The sequence below is a fragment of the Narcine bancroftii genome, chromosome 5, assembly GCF_036971445.1.
Source record: "Narcine bancroftii isolate sNarBan1 chromosome 5, sNarBan1.hap1, whole genome shotgun sequence".
NCBI lineage: Eukaryota > Metazoa > Chordata > Chondrichthyes > Torpediniformes > Narcinidae > Narcine > Narcine bancroftii.
The window spans coordinates 14,297,029-14,310,071 of record NC_091473.1 but is presented as its reverse complement, the minus strand read 5'-3'; the positions used below and the strand labels follow the sequence as shown (position 1 = coordinate 14,310,071).

Below are 13,043 nucleotides of genomic sequence, written 5' to 3'. Positions count from 1 at the left end.
TACCTCTGCCAGGATTCTGGTCCCCCTGGGATTTAAGTGTAACCCGTCCTTACTGTACAGGTCACATCTTGTAACTCGATATTATTTTACTTTATTATTACTATATGTACCTATGTATTTTGCATATGTTAAAACCAATAAAAAGATTGAAAAAGAAAGAAAAATTACATCAATTAAATTCTTCTCTGTCCTCTTAGGAAATGTATGTAATTGATATAGTAATAAAAATCTCAAATCTGTAGATAATGAAGAAACTGAGTATATAGTAGACCATATTTAACTGAAAGTTGCTCAAAGGAAGTGAGATTCCCCTCCACAAAAAATCTTTAAATATTTAATGCCCAATCTATACCATTCTTTAAAAAATTACATCAATATCGGGTTTAAGAAATAATTAGAAAAAATAGGACTAGAAAGAGAAAATCTCATTAAACCAAAAAATCTTTAAAATTGTATCCAGATCCTCAACATATGTTTAACCACCAGAGTATTAGTTAATTTTTTTTTAAGATACAGGACGTGAGGATTCGGACCTGTTTCAGAGCAGAGACTCAGTGGCCATATAATAGAAGGTTGGCCACTGGGAATGGGACATAATGGATGGTGGGGGAATTGCCCATTGAGAGGTGTGGGGTGTAGTTGGGCACCAGAAACTGAAAGGTAGGAGGGAAGTCTCTGCATTTAATTCCTACCTTGTACTTTGCAGATCCTTCTCAAGATAAAGAGTATATCTTCAATGGGAAGAAGGTGATGGTTCCACAGGGCAAGCCCAAGCAGATGGACTCAAACAAAGCCTCCTCTTTCAGCCAGAGTGAGTATGTAATCTACAAGGAGAGCCAGGCATGCCTTCGCTACCTGGTGCAGGTGAAGTTCTGAGGATCCCTCACCACAGGAGCACCTATCTCCCACACTGTTGGCTTTCCAGAGACTTTTGAGTTGCATCAAATGGAGAAGCATCAGAGGGCTTGCTTTCTTTCCTTATGCATTAGCCTGCTTGAGTTCATCCTCCAGAATGGCTTTTGAACACTAATAATTTAATCACTGTTGCTACTCTCTGCTACAGTAAAACCTGTGTAAACTCTCCTCCTGGGCTTTCCTCACCAGGCCCCTGAGAAAATTATCAACTGACAGTTTTGACCCCCCTCCCCTCCCCCAGACCTTTTCCAGGGCACTGAATAACCTCAGCTTGTCAGAATCTTGCCTTCCCCCAGTATGTCCAGCAACTGACCATGCTAAATTCCAGCTGTTGGCCCTCTCCAGGTTGCTGAGTAACAGATAGGACATGGAGAGTCAGCAGCTCAGCCTTCTCCAATTATTTGGGGATTCCTGGCACTGCAGTATCCAGCCAGGCTGGTGGGTGAGAAGTAAATTCCCTTATCCTTGCTGATTCTAATTTGTGTAACTGTTGGGTTCCTGAGATGACTTTTGGCTGTGTCATTACTTTAATTCCACCATGACCAATGTAACTGCTTACATTTGTTTATAATCACCCCATCCTCACCATGCCTGAGGATCTATTCCTGGCTGTCCTTTGCCTTTGGAAGCAGCTGGGAAGGGGAGAATGAGATCTTCCCGCTTTCAGGGTAAAAGTCTGTGGGTGGGCAGGTGGGCTTCGATCTTGGCCAGAATCGATGGATCTTCCCTGGTACCTGGCTCTTTACCCTGACGAGGAGCAGAAATGGAGTGGTTGGCTGTGGTGGAAGACACCTATTTGTTGCTGCTGCTCCATGGCTCTCCTAGAGGTTGAAACAGTAACCCGGCTCTCCGATCTCAGGCAGAACTCCCTGGTTGTCAGGAAAGTGCGGCCCAAAGGTTTTCTGTGGTATTGGAAAGTAGTGGAGTCCATATTTAGGTAGGCCTGACTGTGTGGGGTCACTGGAGAAGAAGGCACGGAAATCACCTGTACATTGACATGGTTTCCTGTATAAATGGGTGGCACTTTTATGGTTGATACCGGTAACACCTAACTGGGTCGTCTTGGTGATGTATTTGCACTATTAAAGAATTTTCTTGTTCTGGTAGTGAATTGTCTCCATCTGAAGAAACTTTGTATTTTTTCAACATCACCATGAGGCTCCTCCTTCCCTCAAACATAACCCTCCTCAGTAGTGTGGTATGGTCCTGGGAGTGTTTCAGAGCTGTGCCAAGTTGCTTCCTTCCAGGACACTGGATGGGTGATGAGTTGATCCAGACCTGGAATAAACACTGGTTCCTCCCACACTCTTGTTTCCTCCCTCACACTCCCTGTCTCTGCTCCCTCCATCCCCACCACTCTCACATGTTGCTCTCTCCCTAACAAACCTTGGGTACTCCCTCAGTGGTGAACTCTCCCTCACTGCTTCCTCAGCCCCTGCCCATTGTAGGCTGGACATTTTCCAACCAAACCTGGTGACTGGGCATCATTCACAAATGAGCTGGTGCGTTTCGCTCCTGCCTTACATAATGGAAGTCCCAGCCTGAGGCCTATCTACACCTCACATCCAAGTGCCAGAGGCTCCCCCATGGATGTGTTATAAATCAGTGGCCTGGGCTACTCTTGTGGCCGAATGTGAAAGGAATGAACAAAGAGAGTTTATTGTCACAACATACAGATACAGTGGAAGTCTTGTTGCAGCTTTCTGCTTATGGAAAACATACTAACATAAATTAAGCATCATTATGACAAATATACAAGGAAGAGAAAAGAAAATAATAGATATTCACAGCAGGTGAATTTCTACCATTTATCCCTCAGACATTATTTGTTCTACCCATGTGATGTTGCTGTTTTCTAATTGCCTGCCATGTCTTCTGTACTATACAGCCTAAAATCACTGCAGGATATCCTGAACCTAGTACATGTGTTACTAATGAATGCAGGTCAAGAATCCTTCATGCAAAGATGCCCCTGAGCTTTCTATCCCTGCCTGGAGGATGTCCAGAAGGAGCTGGGAGATGTGGGAGTTGGGGTGTAATCTAGGTGGCTCTGGGAGTCATGGTGTAGTCTGGATCACTGTGGACATCATGGTGTAGCCTGGATTGCTGTGGTCATCATGGTGTAGTCTGGATTGCTGTGGTCATCATGGTGTAGTCTGGATTGCTGTGGGAGTTGAAGTGTAGTCTGGGCTGCTGTGGGAGTCAAGTTATAATCAGACATTATGGGAGTCAGGGTGTAGTGTGAGTCACTGGGAGTCAGGGTGTAGTCTGGGTTGCTGTGGGAGTCAAGGTGTAGTCTGGGTCACTGTGGGAATCAAGGTTTAATCCAGGTCGCTGCGGGATTCAGGGTAGTCCGGATTGCTGTGAGAATCGGGGTGTAGTCTGCATTACTGTGGGAGTCTTGATCACAGTGGGTGTCAGGGTGTGGTCCGGATCACTATAGAAGTCTATGTTAATAACATCCAATGGGAGGGTGCCCAGACAGAAGATGAGGTGTTGATCCTCCAATTTGCAGATTGGTATCAGTCTGGCAGTGCCTGAGACCATGGACAAATATGTCAGCAATGGGATGGGGAATTGAAATGGGTGTTCACTGGGAGATCCATTGTATTGTGGCGGACAAAGTCGAGGTGCTCAACGAAGCGATCTCCTACTCTGCATTAGTCTATCCCATGTAGAGAAGATCACAGCGGGAGCTCCGGATGCAGTAGATGATCCCCATAGATTCACAAGTGTTGCTTCACTTGGAAGAACTGTTTGGGGCCCCAAATTGCAGTGAGGGAGGAAGTGTCAGTGCATCTCCTGCAGTCAAGGGAATGGAAGGTGGGGAGAGAGGAGTGGATGAGTGATTCACAGAGGGAGCTGTCCCTGCAGGAGAGGGAATGTGTGTCTGATGTGGTATCACATTGTAGGTGGAAGAAACGGTGGTTGAGGATATGAAGCTGGAGATTGGTAAGTGAGGACAAGGGGAATTCTGTTTTTCTTGCATGTGGGGGCAGAACCAGGCAGATGTGGGGCAATGGAGGATATGCAGGTGAGAGCCTGCATTAACATCTCTGGTTTCTGTTAAAACTCCCCTCCCAATCTTTATCCCTGCCTCTCTTCCCTTTCACAGAGCATAAATCAATTCTCACCTCCTAATCATATCCAATTAAATCCTTTTGTTTGTTGGTCTGTACTCCTCCCCCTTCCATTCTTTCCTCATCCCCCTACCACCACCCCCCCCACTCCTTTAATTCAGAGTTTTAGATGCTGTGTTTCTTCACATACCTTGAAGAAAGGCTCAGGCTGGATTGCTGTGGAAGTCCGAGTGTAGTCTAGGTTACTGTAGGAGTTGGGGTGTAGGCCAGATCAAAATCAGAGATTAGGCCAAGCCACTATCACTATGGGAGTTCGGGTGTATTCTTGGTCACCATGGGAGTAGTGGTATAGTCCAGGTAGTGATGGGAATCAGTGGGTCTACATTAAACATTTGTCGATACCTTTTCTCCTGAGATGGAGACGGGGAGGTCCAGAGAAAAGGGTGATGTGTCGTAAGCTGTCCATGTAAATGTAACAGCAGGGTAAAAGTTGTCAACTAGAGTTAATGAAATGGATGAGTTCTGCATGGGTACAGGAGGTGGCACCAATGCAGTTTCACTGTAGAGTTGGGGAATGGGACTGTTCCACAAACCTAATGTAAAGGCTGGCATATTTGGGAACCATACATGTGTGCCTATGCTACATCCTAATTCGAGAAGAAATAGGAGGAGACAGAATTTAAATTGTTAAGGAGAGGATGTTCTTCCAAGTGAAGGAGAATATTGGGAGAGGGGGGACAGAACAGATTGCTGTTCAAGAAAGCAACAAGGGGCCAAGAGACCTTCCTGGTGTGAAATAGATGTGTGCAAAGATTGTACATCAATGGTGAAGTTAAGGTAGTCGGAGGTGGGGTTGGGTTGAGGCAGGGGATGTAGTCCCCGGCGTTACTTGCTGGCTCTGGGACAGGAACAGAGTTGGTGGTAGTTAGGGTGGCTATTCTCAGTGGTTGAATGTGTGTGCTGGTTTTCCTCATGGCCCAGTGTTGGGAACACTGCTCTTCACAAACAATGGAATCAAGAAGACAGTTTTTATATTTGCAAACTGTGAGGAATGGTCATTAATAAACTTGCACAATAACACTGAACAATTTTTTTCCCTAAAAGGTTTGCTTTCTAAAATAAAGTTGGGGATTATGATAGACAAATTCAAGCTGAACACAGATCATTTCAGATTTGCTGTATCATGTAGGAAGTTGGGAATCATTAACATATTGAATTTAGCATGTTTTAATCGCAAAATGATGCTGACACATTGATTAGATTCAACTTTATTGTCATTATGCCAAGTACAATTAAATGAAACCAGCATCTAACCAGGAGTGCAAAAAAATTAGGCTATTTACAAATAACTGAATATAAACAGGCTCTCCAGTAAACAACCAAGTGTAAAAATACTGACAGTACAAATATGGGTACAATACTACTCAGCACTTGGATGTGAGGTTCAGCAGGGTCACAGCCCCGGGAAAGAAGCTCTTCCAAAGCTCTTGGTTCAGGAGCAGAGGCTCCTTTAGCACCTACCTAATGGAAGAAGGGTAAAAGGTCCAGTTTGGGTGAAATGCATCCTTGATAATACCTTTCACCCTGCCCAGACAGCACTTCTGATAGATGCTCTCAAAAGTGGACAATTGAGTGCCGATAATCTGCTGGGTAGTTTTCAACCCCCGCTGGAGGAGTGCTTTACATGGGATAGTTTACAACATGGGATAGTTGTCATAACACACCAAGATGCTAAGATGGGAGAGTATGCCTCTTCCGTCAGTGTCCAACAATAGTCAGCCAGCTTTGATGGATTCCAGATGCCCGGATAGAATTTTCCCATGGTCGCAAGATCCTGGTGAAACCTTTCACCATAGTCATCAATGACTGCACTAAGTTCAGCAGGGAAAATGTCCCAAGTGCGAATGCAGAAAATGAATTTTCAATGACATGTTGCACTCCATGGTTTTGTCTGCTTGAAGTAGACTTAAAATATGACAGGTAATCACAAAAATTGGTTGTATCTGAAAAATAGTACATGAGAGGAAAATTTTCAGGTGATTTTTGTGATCAGCAGCCCAAAATCTATAAGATAAACCCAGGAAGCGATATCTTCATTGTCCAGTGTAATCTGTATGAAGTCTAAAGCAGATGAAGGCATTTTTTTTATTGTAAGAATGGGGAGGTGCAAGGGAGAGCAACAGTCGGGAACTACAAATGTTCCAGTCACCAAAGGTTGCACCTCATGTGAGCAAGGCCATAAAGGAAACAATCAAACTCTAGGATTTATTTCCATAGAGAGAAAGAGAGAATAGAAAAGTAAGGATATTTGCTAAACCTTGGTTGGATCACATTTGAAAGAGTGTATGGAGTTCTAGTTCCGATATTATGAGGAGACAAAAGTAGGTGCTGGAGAGGGTGCAGTGGAGATTTAACAGGGATGATACCAGGAATGTGAGGGAAGAGATGCTCTGATTGAGGCTTTTTCACCTGAGAAGGCATACAGGATTCTTGGAGTTTTTACAAAGAAAATGTTGGAAAAACTTAACAAGAGGCATTAGCTTCAGAGATTGTGGATCTGGTCATCATAGGGAGGGGTTGGAACAAACTGTCCAGGTGTATTCAAGGAGCAGTTGGACAAGGAGGTGAGCAAGGGAATGGAAAGTTCTATGTGCTTTAATGGTGGAAGGAGGTGAGGAGATTGCAGTAAGGCTGGCATGGACTGGGTGGGATAAATGCCCTGTTCTTGAACTGTACATCCTGTGTAATTGTAACCACCATTTCAGATAAGACAAACTGCAGAGCTCTGCCCCTTCTCAATCTTAAACCTGCAGGTATTTAATAGCCATGCAGGTCTCAATCACTGTACCACCTTTCCCTCTCGAGTTGAAATTGTCCACATGACCCTTCAGCCCTACAAATACTGGGAAGTATGCACACCTGGAGACTGCCAAAATAGAAGTTATTCCTTCTCTATCTCCATTCTTTTCCCTTATAATAACCTCAATGGCCAGTGTAAAGTGAATGTGTCCAGACAACCAGCAGGAAGAAAGATTTATAATTATTTCATATTAAGCCATTATTTGTAAGCAGTCCACTAAAAGAGCATGCAATAGATGTGTAATGGTGACAGAGATTGCCTTTGCAGATGCTGCTGTTCACTGAGGCTAAGGGTCACTGTGGTGGGACATAACAGTTTTGACACAGGTGACTGCAGCTGCTGGAATCTGAGGTGAAACTCAAGCAGCATCAGTGAGAGAAGAATGGTTGACATTTTGAGCTGAATCCCCTTGTTGAGACTAGGAAAATATAGAAGAGAAGCTGGTGCAAAGAGGGTAGGGTGGGAATGTTGGGATAGGGCCCCAGGTAGGATTGGTGACTCAGGCAGGAGTGAAACACGATGGACAGAGCCCAATGGAGAAGCACAAAATGGCAGATTCTGGAATTGAGCAAACCATGAGAAGCTCAGCAGGTCAGGCAGCATCCATGGGGAGAAAATGCTGAGTGATCGTTTCTCTCAATGGCTGCTGTTTGAATTGCTGGGTTCCTTCAGCCTCTCAATGGTTTTTGCAAGTTATGTTATCTATCACCTAAGCTTCTGCGACAGCAAAAGAACTCCAGGAATAGTGTCACAATACAATGAAAAATAACAAAGACAAGCCCAGTGTGTGTGATCTGAAGATGGAGGGACTCCTGATGGGGCCTCCAGTTCACTCACACCCAGCGTTGTGCACCACTCTTGGAGTTGAAGAGGTACTGTCTTCTGGAGCCTGGAAAGGGAAATGTTTCTTTCAGCGATCTGTAGACATACACATTGATGCTTAGGTTACAATAACCTGACTGTCCTCCATTCTGTTACTTCTCCCACACCCATTGCTTTTGCCTTGCACCACTAGATCATGGGTCATTTAAAATCTTCTGGCTTCCACCCAATGACAGACCTACCATTTTGATCCATGCCTCTCAACATGTTCACTGACAGCCTCCACATCCGCTGCAGAAGATCTGCTGTGGGTCGTCAAGTGAGGAGAGGGTCTTGAGAACCTTAAGAGGATATTGAGAGCATCCCAACTCCCCTCTACCCACTCTCCCCATCCGAATCCCGTACCCCCACTCTCTCCCCATCCAAATTCCATGCCTCTTAAAAGACCCTGATTTTGCCCTACCTTTTTTCCCCAGATTCCCTGACTTACTCTGTCACACCTGTGGTCTATCACTTCCAATATGCCATGTTTCACATGGGCTCCCTTCCCCATTCAATCCAGCAAATGTTCCCAGAAGCTACTGCATCTATTTTCCACATTCAGGCCTGCTGCATCCCATAATATTCACCACTGTTCCTCAGGGTCTAGACTTTTTCTAGACCTCCATCATTCCAATGATCTGCATACTAGCTCCTGTGGATTGGCAGCTGTTCTCCTCCCCACCCCCCCCCCCCCCACCCAACGGAATAGAGGCATTGCCTCCCATGCCCTGTAAAGTCTCGGATTTCCCCACCTTTTCAGATGCATACTGTCACAACTCCAACATAAGACCACTAAGCCTCTGATCCACACACACACACACCAACTCTGTATCCTCATGTATACTCCAACACCGCATGCTGCACCAGGCAAACCTCCCATCATTGAACCAGTTCCTTTGCAGTTTCAAACCCTGAAACTTCAATGCATTAATTTAGAGAATGTCAGACAAGCAACTCCAGACTTACTTGAATCGACTGCTTGACCATCAAACTGCTGTGGAAACAAAGCAAAAAATTATCAATAGTTGTCCATGCTGCAGCTGCTTCCCACAGTAGATCCCCATATCAGGTCCATTATAGAGAAACACAGAAACATGCCCACTGAGAGAGAGAGAGAGACAGGAGCACACCCAAACAGAGAGAGAAACACAGGAACACACGCCCAACAGAGGGAAACATGGACACACTATCAACAAAAGGAGAAACACAGGACCCACCAACCAACAGAGGGAGAAACACAGGATACACACCCCCAACAGAGAAAAATGCAGGAACAAACATCTGAAAGGGAGAAATGCAGGGCACACGTGAAAGGGAGAAATGCAGGGCACACGTGAAAGGGAGAAATGCAGGGCACACCTGAAAGGGAGAAATGCAGGGCACACCTGAAAGGGAGAAATGCAGGGCACACCTGAAAGGGAGAAATGCAGGGCACACCTGAAAGGGAGAAATGCAGGGCACACCTGAAAGCGAGAAATGCAGGGCACACCTGAAAGGGAAAAATGCAGGGCACACCCACTGACAGGGAGGAACAAATGTGCATCAGGGAGAAACGTAAGTCATGCCCCAAAAGAGGGAGAAACAAAAGAACACATCTGACAGAGGGAGAAATGCAGGGACAATTATTCCCAAGGGGAGAACAATAGGTACACTCTCCTGACAGGGAGAGCAACAGGGAGATACCATTGATAGAGGAAGAGAAGGAGAAACGCAGGGACTTACCCAACAACAGAGAGAAATGCAGGACACACCCCAACAGAGAGAGAAACTGACATGTGCGCACATACACACCTCCCCCACCCCCAACAGGAAGAAACACGAGATCACACCCATGACAGACAGAGAAACACAAGATACACTTCGATACAGGGAGAAACACAGAAACATATCAACCACCAGAGGGACAAACAACTGACAGATGGAGAAACGTAGGACCAACCCCTACAGAGGGTGAAACACAGGACACACCCCAACACAGGTGACACCCAACAGAAGAAACACAGGGACATCAACCCAGATAGAAAAACAAAGATACACCACTGGGGCAAACACAGGAATGGCCCCAACAGAGGGAGAAATACAGGAACACATGTCCAACAGAGAGTGAAACGCAGGAGCCACCCACCAACCGAGGGAGAAACACCCCAACAGAGCAAGAAACAGGCACATATGCACCGATAGAGGAAGAAACATGACATCACACCCCTGACAAGTGGAGAAACTCAGAATACTCACTCTGACACAGGGTGAAACATAGGAACATATTCACTGCCAGAGGGAGAAACACAGAACACAGGCCCGACATGGAGAAACGCAGGACATAGGCCCGACATGGAGAAATGCAGGACACAGGCCCGACATGGAGAAACATAGGACACAGGCCCGACAGGGAGAAACGCAGGACACAGGCTCGACAGAGGGAGAAATGCAGGACACAGGCCCGACAAAGGGAGAAATGCAGGACACAAGCCCGACAGAGGGAGAAATGCAGAACACAGGCCCGAAAGAGGGAGAAATGCAGGACACATCCCAAAAAGAGGGAAAAAACGCAGAAACACACAACAGAGCAAGAAAGACATGGCACACTCCTAATAGAGGGTGAAACAGGAACACACACACACACAGGTAAAAAAACAGGGTACAGTGCAGACAGAGGAAGAAACACAGGAACACTCCCAACTATAGAACAAGATACAGGACCGCACTCCTGATAGAGGGTGAAACACGAGAACACACACCCGATGGAGAAACACAAGAATACATCCACTGCCAAAGGGAGAATCACATAACATGCCCCTAACAAAGGAATAAACATAGGGACACTCCTCCAACATAGGGACAAAAACAGGGACACACCTCCGATGTGGGTATAAACACAGGACCACACCTCCGACGTGGGGAGAAACACAGGGAAACATACCTCCCCCCAGAAGGAAAAAATAGACACAACCATTGACACAGAGAGAAACACAAGAGCACATTCCATCAACAGAGGGAGAAATGCAGAAACCCCCCCCCCCCCAACAGAGGTAGAAGTACTGGAACACACCTACTGACAGAGGGAGAAACACAGGAACAGGCACATCCCCATTTCATGTTCAAGGTGAGGAGGAACATATTGACAGTAGTGAGAGGAAATAGGTTCAACTCCCAGCTGGATACAGCACCTCTTCCACAATTAGCAGAAACCACTGCTGTTCCCTTTTCATTCCTGGTCATTTCCAACTTTTATGCTTCTGTGGCAAAGGCTGAGGGTCCTGCACAGTCACTATCACTGATACATCCACTCCTGTACACACTCATTGACATATCCTTACATACATGTTCTCAGAGACACACACATACATATACTATTGTACACAGAGTTTTACATACACAGAAACATCATTGTAGATGCATTCACTGATGCCATCATAAACACATAGGCGGTCACTCTTGTACAAATACATGTGTACTCTCTCTCAACCCCAGATACCCTCTCTTACCATGAAGAGGATTAGTAGGTTCAAATTCCTACGAGTCCACATATTAAAGGACCTCTTCATCATGGGTGCTGACCTTCTGTCCATTGAAAGCACCTATGTGAGGGACTGCCTGAAGAAGGCAGCCAACATCATCAAGGACTCCAGTCACCCTGGCCACAACCCTTTCTCACTGCTACTCTCAGGCAGAAGGTACAGAAAGAAGCCCGATGTCCAACACCTCTGGGTTCAAGAACAGATTTTCTCCAACAGCTACCCGGCTCCAATTTAATTTGTACCATTGTAGTCAGTGTATCTGTTTGGCTGCAGCAAGTAAGAATTTGGTGTATTTATAGGTGCCAATGAACTTGTAAACCCTCAGATACACATACATTCTCTCTCTCTCAATCTCTCTCGCCACACACATTTATTTTTCTCACACATACCCTGTCACTGACACACTTTCACACATCCACCTACTCTCATACATTCTAACACATTCTTTCTCACATACACTGACAAGACTCAGATACTGTCAAATACTGATTGGTATTTGTATGTGTATATTACCTAGTCTTGCACACTGTTGTACTCCCATACACACACACTATCAGAGATACATTAAATTGTATTTTCTCACATACACAGTTTCACACAGAAAATCAAAACTGCACACCAGGTTTCACACATCAATCATGGAAGATCAAAGATTACTTCTTTCTCTCACACAAACACTTCAGCAGAATCCCCATCATTCACTAACAGTTATGCACATACACTCACAGCTATCCTCCTGCACTCTCTCACAGACACCATTGTAGACATGCACTCTCACACAAACACACTGTGAATTCACACTCATACACTCTCAGAGACACTCTCATGGACACAATCACACCCACGCTCTCAAACACACACTCACATAGACATATGGATAAATTAACAACACACTTTCCCCCCTCTGCTCACCAGGCCAAGTGGGCTTTTTGTCACAAGCTCCTTGTTCTTGGTGTCCTCAGCTTCATTTCCATTCTGTGCTTCAGTCTTGGGCAGCGATCTACATTGAGGAAGGAAGCATTGCAGAGTTAATGGGTGCTTCTTCCTCACTTGCTTCACACGATTTAAATGGTTCCTGAGGAGCAAGACTTGTGGCTGGCCTGACTCAAGATGCAGAATGTTGAGATGACCAGAAATTAGATGGTGTTCCCCATGCATTGAGTACTAAGTGGTCCAGTTTAGAACTGGTCCAATGTGAATCATGCAGGAAACACATGCAGATACTAGAATCTATAGCTAAACACAATCTTCTAGATGAACCCAGTGGGTCGGGCATCCTCTGTTGGAGAGAATTAATTGGTGGATATTTTGGGTCAAAATCCTTCATAGAGACTAGGGATTGGGGAGAAGAGAAGCTGGCGTAAACAGGACAGGGGCCCCAGTCCCAACTCTCCACCCTGCCCTCTCTACACCAGCTTCACTTCTCCCCATCCCCAGTCTTGATAAAGGGCTTCAGTTTAAAAAGTTAAATATTCTTTCCTCTCTTGTTGATGTTGCTCAACCCACTGAGTTCCCCCAGAAGAGTGTGTGCTGGGTCCTGCTAGAAATTACCTTCAGGTGAAACTGGAATAGTCAGCTCTGTACACTGGATACTTTAGGAAATCTGATGTTTCCCCAATGCCAGGCACCATTGAGAGGTAATATACATCTCTGTCCACACCAGAGTCAACTGGAGCAGATGCATACTACATGGAGAGGTGTCAGCCAAACCAGGAGCACATTGTCCAACCTGCTCTTTATTCATTCAAAAGGTTAAGACACTAAGTATCCATGGAGAGGTGGTGATCTGGATTTGAAATTGGCTAT

At 45.4% G+C, this 13,043-nt stretch overlaps 1 protein-coding gene and 1 long non-coding RNA gene across 10 annotated transcripts in view; one reads left to right on the top strand and one right to left on the bottom strand.

Annotated features, from left to right (window-relative positions):
• Positions 1 to 13,043, top strand: part of parp3 (poly (ADP-ribose) polymerase family, member 3) — a 158,145-nt gene that overhangs the window by 40,707 nt on the left and 104,395 nt on the right. For all 9 annotated transcript variants that reach the window (XR_011357340.1, XM_069936855.1, XM_069936856.1 and 6 more), the window contains one exon: positions 707 to 811. Coding sequence is in view for 8 of the 9 variants with exons in the window: in XM_069936855.1 (XP_069792956.1) it covers positions 707 to 811 (105 nt within the window). In the remaining variant the exon portion in view is untranslated. The remainder of the gene's footprint in view (positions 1 to 706; positions 812 to 13,043) is intronic.
• Positions 5,274 to 12,233, bottom strand: LOC138763150 (uncharacterized). The gene is made up of 3 exons (XR_011357349.1): positions 12,150 to 12,233; positions 8,686 to 8,713; positions 5,274 to 7,744 (listed from the first exon to the last, which is right to left on the bottom strand). It is a non-coding gene; the product is annotated as an uncharacterized lncRNA (long non-coding RNA).